The following is a 17,815-nucleotide window of genomic DNA, read 5'->3' on the forward strand; positions in this document are numbered from 1 at the left end:
GATGGCAGGAGACATGATCTGAATGAAGATGGATAGAATCACCGAGGGCTTCTGCACCCCACAATTTTAAACCGCACATAATAAAATGCCTGCTTTTACTCTCAATCAGTAAAAGCAGAAAACAGCAGTTGGCTGAAATTGGGCTCAGCAAGGAACCGACAGCCTGGTCACCCTGTGGCCGGCTTGGTCTGCCAGAACAGACATGGCAAATTTAAAACATAATTTTGGAGTCACATTTTGAGTCACAAATGAGATCTTCCATTTCACTTTTTAAATCAATGAAAGAATTTTCTCTCAATCTCATGGTCAGTATTAGTGCAGTAGAGATTCTTTGCAGTTTTTTGGACGTTTTAGGGTCAGAGATCAAAACTTAAATGAAGAATAAAACTTAGAAGAGCAAATGTTCGTTTTAACAACAGATGAATTGCACTTAAAAATGTAAACCAATACACATTTTCTACCTATTAATGCTCACAATAAGTTTAAAGAAATAAGAGAGAGACACAGGATTTAGTTAGGAAGGCTTTGCATAAATTTAACCTGGACAAGATTAGAAAGATTGCTCTTCTCTTTGCATGCTCTGATTATCGGAAACAAAGAAAGAGGCCTGGAGAAGAGAGCTGCACCGACAAACGCACGTCTCATTTTGTTCTTAAAAACGTGCCAAGAGGATTTTGACCTTTTCTGTCTTTCGCTGGGAATGTCAAATCTAAGAATCCCCTTCGTCACTCGCAGCTTTGCAAAGATCGCAGCCAAATCCCTCCAAACATCCTCGAAAGAAGAGCCGGAAACTCTGGTTTAATCGTGTATTTTCAGTAACGTTTACATCGTTGCAGTAGTGTTTTCATAAATCCGTTTATCAAAGATGTACAAAATTTTACAAAAATAAATCTTTTTCACAATCTTTAAAAAATATACACAATGGTACCACTGCCTAATTGACCAAATTGATGATTAATCACCACAAACAGTATCGCAATGAAATGACAAAAAAAAAAAAAAATATATATATATATATATATAAAAAAGACAAAATTATCAGATTTTAAGAGCCCTTATGTTCTGCAGATTAAGAAACAATCATACCATTTTAGAGTTCAGATATTTGTTCATTTGTCAACATATTTCAACAATCATCACACTGTGCGTAATATTACATACCGATTTATTCAGACAAAGTTATAACTATTGCAATAATCTTATTTTCAAAGTTCAGAGTTAGGAATCAGATTCTACAAACTATTTAATACAAACTCCAAAAGAAATTTGTTTACACCAAACCACCGCTTAAAAAAAAAGAAAAGAATTTGAAGTACTTCACATGAAACACCTTCATGTATTTAATTATGCTTCTTTTATTAAAAGCAAACTTTTAAACGTATCAAAAGACACCTCTCATTCCAAAAGTTCAATTCAAGCAAATTAAAAGAATTAAAAAAAAGAAGGAAAAAGAAAACTTAAAAATGAATGCCCGTGTAAAGGTATTTTGCAGCCTCATCGACTGCAGCAGCTACAACTGAACCTGCATATTAATCATAATCACACAGAAACAGACAGGAGGATTCATAGTGGCGTGAAAGAGGATCCCATCTCCAGATCTCTTTACTTTTTTTGGTCACAGTTAAGGTTTTAAAAACATTGAAGAAATCTTAAAGTCAGACAAAGGTCATCTACATAAATTCAAAATACAGCTTTTAAGTTCAATAAGGAAAAAAAAACACTATAAAAATCAAGTGGGCCCACTGTAAAAAAAAAAAAACTCATCCCTTCATTCTCTTCTGTATTTTCTGGTAGAGAGCAGAATTTAAATTCCGTCAATTAAAGTGAGTCATCCAGGATTATTACATTGTGATTTGGTAAATGTGTGACTAGTCTTTTGTTTTTGTCAGAAATGTTTTAATTTTTTTTTTACCTCTGAGACTCTGCCATGGATGGATGCTATTCAAAAGATGAGTGTGACTTTTCAATGTGTTCTTGGGGAGATTTTGTTTACTGTGTTTGTGGATAAAATCTCTCACTGTGTCTCAAACTCCAGGTGTAGATCAGGTGTCGTAAATCAGTTCCTTATTGTTTAATAAATCCTGTAGATTGGAGCATTATATGTTGGTTTGGGGATATTTCAGCCTACTTCATGTTGTCAGACGGGTTTGTTGAAGTGATTTCAATCAAAGTTAATTCAAGTTACAACATGGGGACAATCCCTTTTTCATACAGAGCCAAGTTGGTTGTTTTAACTTCACTTATTAAATAAAACAATATTTGAAAACTACTTGCATTTAGTCAGATTGTCACCGTCTGATGATAAAATGTTTAGAATGATTTGAAACTTGTAAATGTGACACAAATAAAAACATGAAATAAATCTGTAAGGTGGAAAAACTTTCTCAGCAATGTACAAGGGGAATGTTGTGCTCTATGCATCATGGACATAAATACTTACTATTTTACTGAGGCTGGTGTTTTTTCAGTTCTTTGTGTAAAAAGATGGTTAACGTATTTTCTGTTTGAAACAGAAACTGCTATCTGGCATCAGATTAAGACATTAATGTAAAAAGAAATGCACATTTTGGCTTTTTTGTGCTCAAAATAAAATCAGTGCCATTTTTATGTTGTGTGTTTTTATTGTTTCTGTTTCAATTAAACTTTCAAGGCACCCGTTAACCAACTGTTAAAATATGAATACAAATCTGTACGTTTGAGTATACAGATTAAAAAAGTGTCTTGATTTGATTAATAAAATATTTAAGCACAATTCTATATCTTGAAAACTATTTATGTGGTCTTGTGTACAGAGGGCCAAATAAGAAGCTGTGGTGGACCGGATTTGGCCCCCAGGCCTTCAGTTTGATAATATTAACAATAATGTCAACAAAGGCTTTGAGCATTTTTCCTGTTTTTGTTCTTCTTATCCTAAAACATAAAGACTTTTTATTTTAAAAAAAGCATCTTTTGAAAATCCTCTTTTGATGTGACAATTTGGCCACTTGACAGATGATGAAAGTGCTTTTTATGTTCAGCTTTAACCCATCTCTACTCTACTACAGCCTAATGAATATTAGACTGAGATAAAATGTTAAGCTTCCCAAAAAAAAAAAAAAAAAATCAGCTACAACCTTAGCCGTGCTTTGGCTCCTCTTTGGAGTTTTAATGTATTAAAATAAATGCAAAATTAATATCTTGAGTAGGGCAACCAGTGTCTAAATACAAACATTTGGGTTACACAACTGATGACATATTTTCAGCTGATTAAAATGTTAGAAAATTTCCCAGGTAAATGCAGGAAAAAGTTGTCCGGCATCAGACATCAAAGTTGTCCGAGTTGGCAGCAGCACCCTTGAGCTTACACTAAATGCAAAACACTGTTATTAGTATTCAACACAGAGATTTAAAAATGTTTTTTTTTTCCTTTAAATGAAAAACATAGAGGTGATTACAGCTGATGACTGAACCAGTTGCCCGAGGGCTGCAGTGCAAATCCATCAGGGTTTTTGCTACTTTGATGAAGTACGGGAGCGAGGTGCACAAACCGATGGAAACAGTTTTATAAAATTATGTGTAGCAACGCAAATTTCTTCTTTTAAGATTCAGCTTGGACTAAAACAGGTTGGAGAATTTGGGATTTTTTTTTTTTTTTAACTGTTGCAATATTTCCAGTCATTTACTCCGTTTGTAAGACAAGAAGGACGCAGTAAAAGCAAATGTAAAATCACGTGAAAATAGTGCATGGAATGATTTATACAGAAACATGAAATAAACTTAAACGTCTTAGGTTTTGGTGACGCTGACAGTTTTCTACCACCATAAATAACATCAGCAGCAAACAAAGAACCAGTTTAGCTACATGTCTGCATTTTGAGCAAAGACGGGAGAAAAAATAAAAAAAAGAAGAAGAAAACCTCTCCGTCTCTTCCAGGTGCTTCACCACCGTACTCCCACAGATAAATGTATGCATCAAAAGTTTTTAGAGTTCAAGCAAAACACTGAATTATGAACAAACAAAAAAAACATCGTGAAGGGGTTACAGAAAAAAAAGCAGCGGCTCAAGTCCTGAAAAAAAATATAGTGTTATGTTTAAAAAAAACAAAACATTCTTCGTTACATCATATATTAATATCTTTCTTCACAGTAGGCAATCGCTGAAGGTTAAAGCACTGAATAATCACACCCGCATTGTTAACCATATGGAGATGATTCGATGCATAAAGGTTTCATCAAACAATAATCAGAAAACACGGCCTCAAAGCACTGCTGTTGATCAAGTAGAGAAAATACATTCTTATAAGTGAACACAGTCATTGTGCCCTGATGATAAAACCATTCGAGTTAAAAATGGAGCAACGTCTTTCAACATTCATACTGCATTAGTAGGAAATTAGTCCAGGATGATATAGACAAAAATAAATCATTATAACTGCATTTGTGTTGCTTAGGCACTTCTTTTAAATCATAAAAACATAATATAGTACTGATAAAATATGTTCCCACTGATATGTCTTAATGGGGAGGCCACAGGTTTTAGAGTTCAGGTTCCAGCTCTTTATTGTGCAAACCACTTGAGTTGTGTATTTTCTGGGAACACTAAATCCCTTCATTGTAAGTAAAGCTCTATTGCTTTGAACAAAAAGACGCCCCCGTCTCTTCTGTGCGTCAGAAGCTGGACTCGGGGACGGTCTTCTTGCGGCCCAGTGAGTTTGTGCTGTAGCGATTCCTCTGCAGAGACTGTTTGTCTGAGGTCAGACGCTGTGCTGGCGTTGTGGACATCCCGTTACGATGTAAGGACGCTGTCCTGCGAATGCTTTGCTCTGCTTTGGTGGGGATGTTGGAGGAGCTCTGCGAGCGCCTGATGTCAGCAGTGGAGCGTCCTGACTTTCCGTTTGCCAGTTCATCAGTCCGACGGCCTGAACTATTTGATTTGCTTCCTTCCACTCCAGTTCTTCCTCCAGCTGCTCCATTAGGTAATGACATCTTGGACAAAGTCCTCCTGCCTTCCTCCTCACCACCTTTTCTTCCTGACTCACCACCCTTGGACTTTTTAGAGTCCTTATCCTTCTTCAGGAAGTTGCCTTTCAGAAACGACAAGAGACTGTCTTGACTCTTGGGCACTTCATCTTTTGTTGTCTTTGACTTGTCTGCTTCAGAGTTGTGGTGATCCTTATTCGCTTTGTCTCCCTTTTGTCTTCTTAGAGTTCCATCCTGAAGACTCGACATGCTGTAACTGGGACGAACTCCGGTGCTGGAACTCAGTTTTCTCTCTGAATCTTGTGAAGCTTTAGCAGAGCTCTCCCTCCTGCCCTCCTTCCTCCTGGAAAGGGTGTTGCTACCAGAGCTAGCGCTCATATTCCCTGAGCTCTCCTCTTTTGCCACGTTTTCCTTTTTCCGTCTCAGACTGGCCGTCTTCCCAGATGTCTTCTCTGACGGTCGTTCCGATGGCCTTCTCTGTCCCTCTGGAACCTGAGTGTAATGCGGCTCTTCTTCCATCTTGCCAACACAACTCATACTGCCAACAGTTGCAGATCGGACACTGGCTGCCCGACCCACAGAGGGCTTTTTGCTGCTACGCGACTCATTCATCACGGTTACTATTGAATCCTTGGTGCACCGGGGTCGCCGACCAGACTCCAAGTACTCCACTAGCTCTGCAGGGTCGGGGTCTTGCGCTGCAGGAGACGCTTGCTCAGGTTTTCGTCTCTCTTTTGAACCGAGGGACCAGCGCAAAGGAAACTTTTTGCTCAGGCTCTCTTTTGGCTTGGAGGGAACTCTCATACTTACGCTGCGTCCCTGAAGCCCTCGCACAAACGGGCGGCTTTCAAAGCCACCTGATGATGATGAGAAAACGGAAATGGTACAGAGTTAATATTCAAAAGCGAGACCTTGGGAAAAAAAATAGCAAATACTGGAAGATTGTAACTCACCCCTTTCTTCTTCAAAGTCTTTGTTGTGGAAGACGGGAGGCTCTGCAGGGTCTGATAAAGACGAGATGTTGTTGGAGGAAGGAGAGACCAAGCTGCCTCTCTTGCTCTCCCCTGTTAGTCTGATTAGCCAGTGGTCCGACACTGATGAACTTATGGATCCTAAGATCAGAGGGAAAAAACCCAAAATGATTATTACAATGATAAAATACAGCAAAAATAAAGGAACGTCTGTAAAGAAAAAAACATTACACCCAAACAGAAACTCTGAAAAAACCCAAGAGCAGTTAGAGGACAACTTTGTCATGACCAGTTTTCTCTGTGTTGGTCAGGCCTCTGGCAGCAGCATTTTGAATATTTACACTAGTCATTTTAACATTTAATAAAAAAAAATGCTTTTGATGAAAGGGAAAAGTTATTACATCAATGCATATCAAGTCATTAAGTGCCGTCCTACATTTTTAATTTCTCATACAGAAGGCACAAGTCTTATTACTAAAAGCCTTACAATATAGGATTTTTTTTTCTTGAAATTAAAGTCAAAAGTATTTTTAAAAGACTTGAAAGCTTCCATAGAGATCAAAGAGGGAACGTGGCAACGAGAGGCTGGTAAGAAAATGCACTTTACTGACTTATGTGTGAATATCTTGATAAAAACATACTTTGTCAGATTCACTCAGGGGTCAGATGTTGCACTGCTCACAGCAACAGGGCAAAATGAAAAAAGGTCAATCTCAGCCTTTCCTATGAGCCAAGGTTGAATCCCTTCGCTGAATTAAAGCTTTCATTCTGCATTGAAGGCAGCCTGACAGTAGAGGTACGTGAGTGGTTGTAGTTTAGCTTCATCTTTTCTGCTGATTGACAACAGCTGCTGATCCTGGTTCCCTTGTTCGATGATGACCTGCAGTGACCTAAATCTCTAAGCAAACAGTCATTCTGGACAGCTGCTATGTGCCTTTAGCTTGTGCTCTGAAGACATTTTCTCTGCCTGTTCAAATACGGCGTATTTGAATAAATGTTTCACCAACGCTTTATTCAGCAGCTGCCATACTGGACCAGTTGATTTCCTCTTTTATTACGAGATTATTCTCAAGGCTTTGTGTCACAAACTTTAACCCCAAATGCATTAGCCTGGTTAATTAGCACAGTTTATCACACCTTTGTTCATTTTAAGTACCCAATTTGAAGCGCATTTTGTAACTATTTGCAAAACTTTTCAAGCTCCTTCAACTTTTTCACATTACAGTCACAAATCTCTAAGCATTTTGTTAGAATTTATAAGATGAACCAAAAAGAAAAAAATGCCAAAAAGTGCTAAAAATCAACCTCCACTGAAAGCTTCGGAAACTAGTATCTGAATATAACTTCCAGGCCCTAAAGTTGGTATTTTGGGTTGTTAATACCGAGTCCATTTGTGACTCTCAGAGATTTTGTGCAGTTGCATTCACTCACTTGTGTCTGTGCTAGTGAACATTTTTTGTAATACATGTGTCTGTGTGAAGATGTTAACCAGTGTGTGAATTAGTTTTACTCCAAATATGCTGGACTGGTACATTTTAATTTAAGATGTCGTAACTACTGTTTTGTATTTGTGAAAAAAACTACAATAACAAAAAACTCCTGCAATATTTTACTCTCAACTTTACAACTTCACAGTTACAAGGTACAAATAAATACCTTTGCATCAAATATACACTGCTCAAAAAAATAAAGGGAACACTTTAACATTTAAGTGAACACTGAAGTGTTCCCTTTATTTTTTTTGAGCAGTATACTTCCGTACGTCAGATGCCAACAAGCTGCAGCAGCTCACACAGCAGTTTCATTCAGGGAAACTATTTCCATAACAATGTGATTGAGCCCAATGAGGTATCTAATCATTTTTCTTTCAGTACTCTGTCTCCAAAATTAGACATTTTCAGAGCTTTACAATTCGTCTTTTGTCCCACTGAGTGACACAGAAACTCTCAATTTATTTTAAAAGACTGCAGAAAAAAGACAGTTTTGTCATTTTTCTTAGTGATATGAGAAGGTGCACGTGATTTCTAGTTGATCAAAGTTAGTGTTCAGGTTGATTTCTTTTTATAGAAATCCATAATTTTAATTTAAAACAAGAAAACAAGAGAAAAACCACATTTGAGTGACAGCAACCAAAAATTTTAAGATAAATTTTAAAAAATATATTAAAAACATCCAACATGACTGATATGTCAATTATCTGTCTTGCTGTCAAACAGGCAACCAACTTAAGACTTTTTTTTCCTTTACATTAAATGTCAAGCCATTGGTCATGTAATCTTTCTATTACATTTGGATAATCAGAAATGAGAGGAGATGTTGTTGATCTAGTTAGTTGTACCAATAAATGGTATTTCAGCAGCATAATGTATCAAATTACTTAAAGGTTAATCAATATGAAATTTATTTAAAAACACAAAATGATCATTAAACCTTACAATGGAAAACTAATGTCATGAAAGACAACTAACTAGAGCTTATGGTCAAGTTTAAATGTGGTAATTTATAAACTGAGAAGGCAAAGTTTAATTTTTGATTAAGAGTCATTGCACTATTTCAATAATGAGATAAACATCTTTATTATTTACATAGCTGGATATTTAAGTAGACATCATTGAAAAAAATCCCTGAAAAACTAATTTTAAGAGTCTGCTAAACACAAAATATTTTGACTACACACCAGTGTAGTGGCTGCAGGGTCACAGGAAGGTCAGGATATTTCTGTGTGGCGTTTGGTTATTGTCCCATAGCTTTTTGTCTGCCATCCACTGGATATAAACACAAGCCCCTTATGGCACTGAGAGGAATGAATTAAGGATAAAAATGGATGAGTGATGTATTTTTGTGCAGTAAGGGACCAGCGCCCTGTAGGTCTTTTACTCTAGGGCACATGCGTCAAACTCAACGCTTTTTAAGCGGCGCTCTGGACTCCAGGGAGACACATAGATAGTTTAATTTTAAGAAGTACTCATCGAATGTAGAGATATTAATACTTAACGGTTTGCTAATGGGTAGAGCTGTCACCACTGGCCCTTTGAGGACTTTCTGGATGTTGATGGGGCCCAAAATAAAAATGAGTTTGACAGCCCTGTTGTAGGCTTTCACACAGGTGGAGGATTACTGAATGACCCAATCTTAATACCACTGCTATAATATGCTACTGTGTTATTACACTTCATAAAACCTTAAAGGAAACTTGACATTAAAGGAGTGGTGCCAAATAAAAGTGTCATTTTAAGGCAACACATGTAAACCCCTCTTCAGAGTTCAGTATTATTAAAGTGAAAAGATAAAATGTAATTTATTTATCAGTAAAATGAAGCTGTTGTTACTAAGGCATAATGTTTGACAAACAAGACAACTTGACTTAAATGAACACAAAATACCAGCTTTTTCATATCCTCACTGATCTTCAAACATACAAATACTTTATGAACCTGTGTAATCTGTCATTTCAGATGGCCAAACTCGTGCTCACAAGCTAACACACTCCTACTGAGTTTAGTCCTTGGTTGTTAATATGGGGCATCACTGTATTGTATTAGTCATTTTACAAAATACCTTTCAGAATTGTTTGTGCTTTCTAAAGCCGCATGCCAGAGCTGCATGCCTGACAAAGATGCCATTATGAAAGCTGTGCCCTTGCTTGAAAAATCATTGTTCAAACAAGAACATAATGCTGCCAGAAATACCTCCTGATGACTTGCAACCTTCAACAAACAGCATTCCTAGAGAAAAGACTGCAGGAAAATGAGCAGTTGCTGGCAACAAATGACTGACCATTCAGACTAAATCATAAAACGTTTTCACCGTTCAAATTTGGTAATCAGTGACTTAACATCCATCCATCTCTTCAGTGGCTGACATGGATTTTTAAAATTATTTTTTAGATTGTTTGTAAATGCCATTTGATTCTTGTTAGGTCTAAAACTTCTTCCATCCCTGTGAGGGAAAATACCGTATATTCCAGACTATAAGCCGTTACTTTCCCCCCACTCTTTGCACCATGCGGCTTATAGCCCGGTGCGGCTTATTTATGTACGTTTCCAGTTTATAAAAAAAAAAAAAAAAAACTTTGTAGATGCGGCTTATAGTAAGGTGCGCTCCATAGTCCAAAAAATACGGTATTTTCATTTTCACTGTCAAAGTTTCTCTTTTAAAAAGTGTTCATGGCAAATGGATTGGCAAATAACTTTAAATTAGAATAGCAAACAAGCTAAACTAGGTAATTTACAAAGAGGATACAAGAGTCAGCAGACATCCCAGAGTCTCTTTCTAATAGCTGAGGTTTTTAACTCGGACGAGGAAACTTCCTGAAAGTAGAGGTGTGAACTCTGTGCCAGTTACCATGGCGACAGACTCTGTGAACCCGATCTACCCGCCTGCAGAGTTACATCAACTAAATGTTAAGTTCCTCTGTAAAGAGCCCAAGATGCATAATTTTTTTTCCTCTGTCATTTCGACTTGAAAGCACTAGCTGTCAACGGGTACAAAACCACTTTCTATGGACGGAAGCAATAATTATATTAATCGGCACCAACTGGTTAAAGAAAATATCTTAAGAAAGCTTTTTACACAAAAAAAAGTGACACGGATTATAAAAGACTTTATGCTTTGGTGGCAGCGCTCACGTCAGTGCAGCTTAACTTAATTACCTTTAGCATAATAAAGCTGAAGAAATGCTTACAGACTTCTTCTGGTTTTGCTTTTTGTTCCACTTAAATGTTTCAGATTATCAGAAACTCTAATATGAGGCGGATATAACCTCAAGAAATACAAGAACGGTTTTCAAATTATAATTTCATCATTAAGGGTAAAATGATGAAAACACTATTTGAAAAAGTGCCTCCTTACAGCAACAGCTAGCATAGCGTGTTTGTTACTACACAGTGTTTTATGTTGTAATTCTGCCTTTACTGTACAGTATGTTGTTCTTAATTCAGTTTTTTGGTCCTGTTATTTTTACTTTTGTGTGTATCTGCATGCCTCGATCGCCTGTCACTTTGCTGTTGTTTCATTTTGGCTATTTCTGTTCTAGTTTTCCTCCAACAGTCATGAACCAGATTGTTGCACAATTATCTGTAAACCTTTCCAGTTTGAACAATTTTCTTTGTTTTTGCTGAAGCTTAATGATTAAGGTCACTATTGTTTAAGCCGATAATTGTTATATGGAATTATTATTTACCAATATATTTTAAATTCTCCCAATATACAATTACCTCTGTCAAATAAAGTTAAAATACTGTGTATAAATAAGTACAAATTAAACAGAATTCAAATGAAGTCAGGATTCAGTACATAATTTATGTTAACAGTGATGAGTTTTGAACTTCTCCTTATCTCACTTCAAGGTGAAATAACGGAATGAAAATTAAAATGTTAAAAAGTTGCGTTAAAGGACACACGCCTGTGAGGTAATGAAGGAAAATCTAATTAAATTGAACAATCGCACCTGGAGCACCGGCGGAAAAAACAAGAAAAACTGGCTACAGAATACAGATTATGTGAGACATGATGGTCCCCTAGAAATGTAATGACGACATTCATTTCCTATTAATTCATTTCAGCACCAACATGGAAACCTGATTTCTGTCATCTCCACTGACATCTTTAAAAAGTAAAACAATATGAAAATAGACTTTAAAGTGCAGACACCACAGACAGCGATATTTATTTTTTTTACATTTGTTTCATCAAAGTTGACCTGAAATTATTCACGTTCACCGTTCAACAGCTAAGCATTCGGAGCTAAATTCATGTTTTATGATTAAACTTATAAATGTAGCTGATGATTGACATGCTTGGCCAACTTGTAAGCATCTGTTAAATCTTCTTTGAAAAACTGATCTCATTCAGACATTCTCCCTCTGTAGCTCACTGAAAGCCAGTCTGACAGCTCTATTTGTATATTGCGGCAGCTTTGAATGTACTTTAGTTAATACTACCTAAACAGCTTTTCTGTTTCCACCTGTCTTCCTGTTAAGAGTTTAGGTGTCATCCTCAGTCCACAACATAAACCAGATTTGTTCCTCCCTAATCCATCTCACTTTGTCCATCAGTGATGATCATAACTCTCTCTTCCTTTTTGCTCTTTCTCTCAAACTTTGATGGTTCAACATTCAGCGGCTCACGTTATAATCACGACTCCTTCTTTCTACCACAGCAGCTGCATTGGCTTCCGGTCAGAATGTAATTCAAGAAAGTTTTCAAAACCTATTCATAACCTCCTCCTCGCCACCTCATCTGTCGCTCCTTCAGTCCGTCCTCCCCCAGGCGTCTCAGCACCATTCAGCCACTCCGATCTGTAGTACTGATCATCCCCCTCTGCTTACATTCAGACTCAAAACTCAACTCGTTTAACCAAATCATACTACGTTCAAATAAATAAATAAAATTACAGTGTCTTTTAAATTAGTAAAGACATGTTTGCACAGTGACATGTCGATTATACTGAAATTAATCAATACAGAGATGGAAACACAGGATCTGACCTCTTCTTGGTGGAAAAGCTTTGGAAACAAAGTGCGTGTTCAACAAGAATAAAAATGTTCTGATATCCGAGTGTGTTGATAACCTTTGATGTAATAAATTGCATTAAAAATACCACAATACCTTGTTAGATCTTGGTGAAATGTGAGCAGATTTGCTTTTGCAGGAATAAATAAAAATAAAAGAAGTTACAGTGAATGTTTTAAAATGTGGATTAGAAAATAATATGAAATTCTTTCCACATCCCAGTATTATCTACATGGTGGGACTTTATATTTTGAGCAAAGAAAAAAAAAAGTTCAATAAAAAAAGGAGGAATAGAACCATAGAAGTAGGCTGATTGGATAACAAGACACCGGTGAAAATGAATAATGAAAAGAATAACTATTTCTATTCCTACATCCCTGAGTACAGTGGTCTCTTTGATTTCACAGCAAAGACACCAGCACGCTGGTAAAGCTTGAACAAAACTAGAAAATCAACCTCAACTCAAAACATACGTTAAAGCTGTGAAAAATACAGGTGGGTTACTCATTCTGGCAATCAACCCCAAAGTGTTGAAGTGTCTTGTTTCTGAAGTTTAATTGTTTTCATCACTCAGAAGAAACTTTTCCAAGTGGCAGCAAAATCACATCGACTGACGCTTTCCTAAAGAGAAACAAGACTAAATAATTACATCTCCTGTGGTTTATAACAAAAACAATCACAAAGAACATAATTGAGTCCATTTTGTATTTAAATTCATTGCCTTGCCTGATTGACACAATATTTAAATTCAGTGAAACAATTTTTTCATTTCTAAAGGAACCGTGGCGCACGCTGTGAGAAAAACATTCTCCTACTACTTGACTACAGAACCAAAATCCATCTGCATGACTGCAGTATTTGGTATTAATACAATTATTAGTTTATTTTCAATTCTGCCTCACATAATTATGCTTCTTTTTTTTTTTACTTTTTATTTTCAATAACTGTTTTACATCAACATATACACACAATAGAAACACAGTACAAACTCAAGTAATGAAGGTGCATTATAGTGATAATACAAACTAAATTTGAAAAGTACATGAAAAAACTAAATAAAAAAAGTATTATTAAAAAAAAAATTAAAAAAAAGAGGTGTCAAGGTTACAGTATGAATTTAGTTATAGGTCTCCATCTTGTTTCAAAGGTCCCCATCTTAAGTTGTAGTCTTGATGTTGTTTTTTCCATTATATAGACTTTTTTAATCCCATCTCGCCACTGTGTAATATTGGGAGATTGTGGCCTTAACCAATTATATGTTATACACTTTTTAGCAATCAGAAGCAAAACTCTGATCAGGTACTTTTTCTCTTTATTGATCATGTCAGGGGGTATTATTCCTAATATATAGACAGATATATCCAGATCTAATTGAATGCCCAAAATACTTTTTATATCCGTTTGGACATTTTTCCAAAACTCGACCACCTTCGGGCAATCCCAAAATATACGAGTAAAATCCCCCACCTTTCCACAGTTTCTCCAACAAAGCTGGGATGTTTTAGCATATTTAGATGTGATGATTGGGGAGCTAAAGAAACGCATCAAACTTTCCAATCAAACTCCCTCCATGTCGGACTGTTTGTTCATTTGTGTCCAGAGCTAAATGTTTCTTCCCAATCCTCATCTGCTAGTATTATATTAGCCTCCAATTCCCATTTCTCCTTAATTTCTTTATTATTAACATTGGATTCATATTGCAGGCTTTTGTATATTTTTGAGATGAGGCCTTTTTTGATTCACATTTTGCTATTTATAATAAAAATTTTTCTGTCTTGGTCATTTCTGCTGAAAGTTTCTGCCAGTCACTATGGTTTTGGATATAATGTCTAAGTTGTAGAAATCTATAAAAATCTGTTTTTTGTAGATTAAATTCCTTTTGAATTTGTTCAAAAGATTTCATCGTTGACCCTTTAAAGAGCTGTGCTATAAATACCAGTCCTCCTTTTGTCCAACTCTCAAACCTTGTATCCATAGAAGCTGGGATAAAATCTGGATTCTTAGCCATTTTTAAAATTTTTGATATAGAGTCAGGAAGGTTACATTTCTTTTTTATTCTTGACCAAATATTAATTGTTTCCTTAACCCAATAGTTTTTAATCTTAAGATTTCTTTGAACCATCTTTGTTGTAAAGGGCAGTATATCTAGGGACAGTTTTGGGCAGGCTCTTTGTTCCATATCTATCCATATCATCTCATGATCCTTTGCTAACCATAGAGCTATGGCTCTCAAATGAGCAGCCCAGTAATAGTTCTTTAATTCAGGTAAACCTAACCCATTTGAACCCAAATGAAAACTCCATTTTACCCTGTCAAAAGCCTTTTGGGCATCCAAACTAATCAAGAGGGAGGGTTGTAATTTAAATTTTGTATATGACATTACATTTAGTGTTCTTCTAATGTTGTTTGCTCCCTGCCTGCCTGGAATAAATCCCGTTTGGTCTGGGTTGATCAATTTAGCTATATGTTTCTGCATTCTTTCTGCCATTATACTTGTTAGTATTTTTAGGTCATTGCATAATAGACTCACGGGTCTATATCCTTCGCACATAGTTGGGTCTTTACCCTCTTTATAAATTACAGATATAATGGCTTCAGACCATGTTTTAGGGGGGTCCCCCGCCATTAGTGCATAGTTAAACACCTTACATAATACTTGCGTTAGTTCTTCTTTAAATGTTTTATAAAACTCCCCTGGCAATCCGTCTGTGCCCGGGGCTTTATTATTTTTGAGTTTTTTAATAACGTTCAGAATATCCTGTGAAGTTATAGGTCGGGTCATTTCTAGCAACTCTTCTTCTGACAAAGTTGGGAGGCTCATTCTTTTGAAAAAAGAGGATGTTTCATCATCCTGAGTATTGCTGTCCGAATCATCATATAGTTTTTTATAATAGTCTGCGAATGCTTCAGCTATTTCTTTGGGTTGTGTTTTAGTCTGCATAGTTGAGGGGTGTTTTATTTTGGGGACGTGTCTATTTACTTGGGCTTTCCTAAGTTGAAATGCCAAGAGGCGACTCGCCCTGTTACCCATTTCATAATATCTTTGATTTGTAAAGCGTAGAGCACCTTCTGCTTTAACAGTTAGTATCTCCTCTAGCTTATCTTTTGTCTTTTTAAGCTCTCCTATTACGTTTTTATTCCCTAGTTTATGTTCAACTTCCAGTTCTTTGATCTTATTTTCCAACTCCTTTTGTTCTTTCATTCTAGCTTTTTTCCTTCTGGATGATATTTATATTATTTTCCCTCTTATCAATGCTTTTCCTCCTTCCCATAATATTGTTGGTGAAACTTCCCCATTATCATTTATTTCAAAATATTCCTTAAATGACTCCTTGATTTCTTTGACCGTATTTTCATTGGGCATGATTGAAACATTCATTCTCCAATATCTGAAACGGGGTTCCTTATTTATATTTAAAGTTAGCCTTATAGGTGCATGGTCACTTATAGTTATATTTTCTATGTTACATTTTAATACCTTGACTTTAATATATTGACTATTTGTTTCAGGAAACCATCTTTCTCCTCATTTGGTAAATATACATTCATTATTGAAATTATATCACCGATTCGTCCTACAATCATTACATATCTTCCTTCTTTATCCTTGATCTTTTTCAACTTCAAATAATATCCTTTTATTGATTAAAATTGCTGTCCCCCTCCTTTTTCCAAATGAAGCATAGAATACCTGACTTACCCATTCCCTTTTCAACTTTTTGTGTTCGTGCTCAGTTAGGTGTGTCTCCTGTAATAAAGCTATTGAGCACTGTAAATTTTTTAGTTGAGTCAGAATCTTCTTTTGTTTAATAGAGTGGTTCAGACCATGGACATTGTAAGATACTATATTTAGCCCATTCATATTACTACCATATCTGGGGCTGCGCTGTACCTGACACCTCTTTGACAAGAAAAGTATGCTACATAAGACAAAACCTTAACCGAAAATGAAAAACGGAAACGTAATATAAACACACTTATTGGGACAAGAACCCTAAAACAATGACTGGAACATGAACAAACGTCTTCCAAGAGTCCCAACATCAGAGCTGTGGCCTTCTCTCTGATGAACAAGCACTGTGTGCATCAACAACTTTCTAGTAGTTGTCTAAAGCCCTATAGACTAAAACTCCTCGATCCTACTCTCTAATGAACACAATTATCCTGTAATCTAGTACGTTGTTTTATAACTAGCGTTTTTTGTTTTCTAAAACGAATATCACACTCCTTTCTTTGCAAATTATGACAATTACTTTCTGGAGTGCCCTCAGATCCGCCTCTGTGATTTCGGAGTCTCTTTTTGCCCCTGTGTCTGGTCCCCTTTGCCGTCTGCGCCATCACGTGGTGGATTCTCTCCATTCTGTCCTCCTTCACCTTGATGCCCATCTCCTTCAGCATAGGCGCCGCTTCTTCCACTGAGCTGAATATCTTTGTTCCCGTGTCCAGAAACACTTTGAGTTGGGCCGGATAGGGGGACTGCGCCTTCACATTCCTCTCCTTCAGCTGTTTGATGACTTCTCTCGCCTGCTTCCTTTTCTTTTGGACCTCCATTGTGTAGTCTTGGTTGAAACAAACAGTCTGTCCTTCATAGCAGATCTTCTGTTTCCAGGCCTGCTTTATCACTCGTTCCTTCATTTTATAATCCAAGAGGCGTACGATGATCGCTCTCGGGGTGGGGGGCGAGCTGTCCTTTGGTTTATTCACCAGTGAGGGGTGAGCTCTTTCAATACACAAGTCCATGTCCTGACCATGAGCTCCCCAATGCTCGTTTCGAGTCGAGTCAGTGCTCTCTTGTTGTCTGATACCGCTTCCGCGTGTTCTTTTCGCAGCCCTCGTAGCTCGAAGAGTATGGCCGAGTCACGGTCCTCGTTCGGCGGGTCTGAGTACTCCGCTTCATGGCTCTGTGCTTTCGCCAATCCGGTACTCTTTTCTTTTGCGCTTTTCTCTTCCGTATTCTTTCCTTTCTTAACCATATTTTCCATGAGTGTTCTATATTACTTAAAGAGCGAGTTTTCTTTATGTTCTACCGTTTTTACTTTGTTTAAACGCTAGTTTTAATCGTGTTCCGCAGAGCAGTCTTTTCTCCTACCTTCTACAACATGGCGCCACCCGGAAGTCCCATGATTATGCTTCTTATGGAGTACAAGGGATACCTTTTAACAATTGGTTTCCGGTTTTGGAGTGAACGCTGGCGCGACTTGCTGCCGCTGCTCGCCGGTTAGATTAACTTAGTTTATGGTCTTGTRACCTAATGGACTGCACTACTCAGGCTGACTAACTTTTGTCTGTTCAGCTAAATCGCCGTTTTTGACAACACTGCGTGTGTACATGGACTAGCTTCCACTCTCCTGCTCTCATCTACTACCTGAGTC

General features: G+C 36.9%; 1 protein-coding gene across 2 annotated transcripts in view; it reads right to left on the minus strand.

Moving 5' to 3' along the window:
• Positions 1 to 782: 782 nt before the first annotated feature.
• Positions 783 to 17,815, minus strand: part of usp43a (ubiquitin specific peptidase 43a) — a 123,288-nt gene continuing 106,255 nt past the window's right edge. For both annotated transcript variants that reach the window (XM_008414668.2, XM_008414659.2), the window contains 2 exons: positions 5,913 to 6,071; positions 783 to 5,816 (listed from right to left, as the gene is read on the minus strand). In XM_008414668.2, coding sequence (XP_008412890.1) covers positions 4,648 to 5,816; positions 5,913 to 6,071 — 1,328 coding nt within the window. In that variant the 3' untranslated portion in view covers positions 783 to 4,647. The remainder of the gene's footprint in view (positions 5,817 to 5,912; positions 6,072 to 17,815) is intronic.

Source organism: Poecilia reticulata, linkage group LG1 (assembly GCF_000633615.1).
Source record: "Poecilia reticulata strain Guanapo linkage group LG1, Guppy_female_1.0+MT, whole genome shotgun sequence".
In the NCBI taxonomy this organism is placed as follows: domain Eukaryota; kingdom Metazoa; phylum Chordata; class Actinopteri; order Cyprinodontiformes; family Poeciliidae; genus Poecilia; species Poecilia reticulata.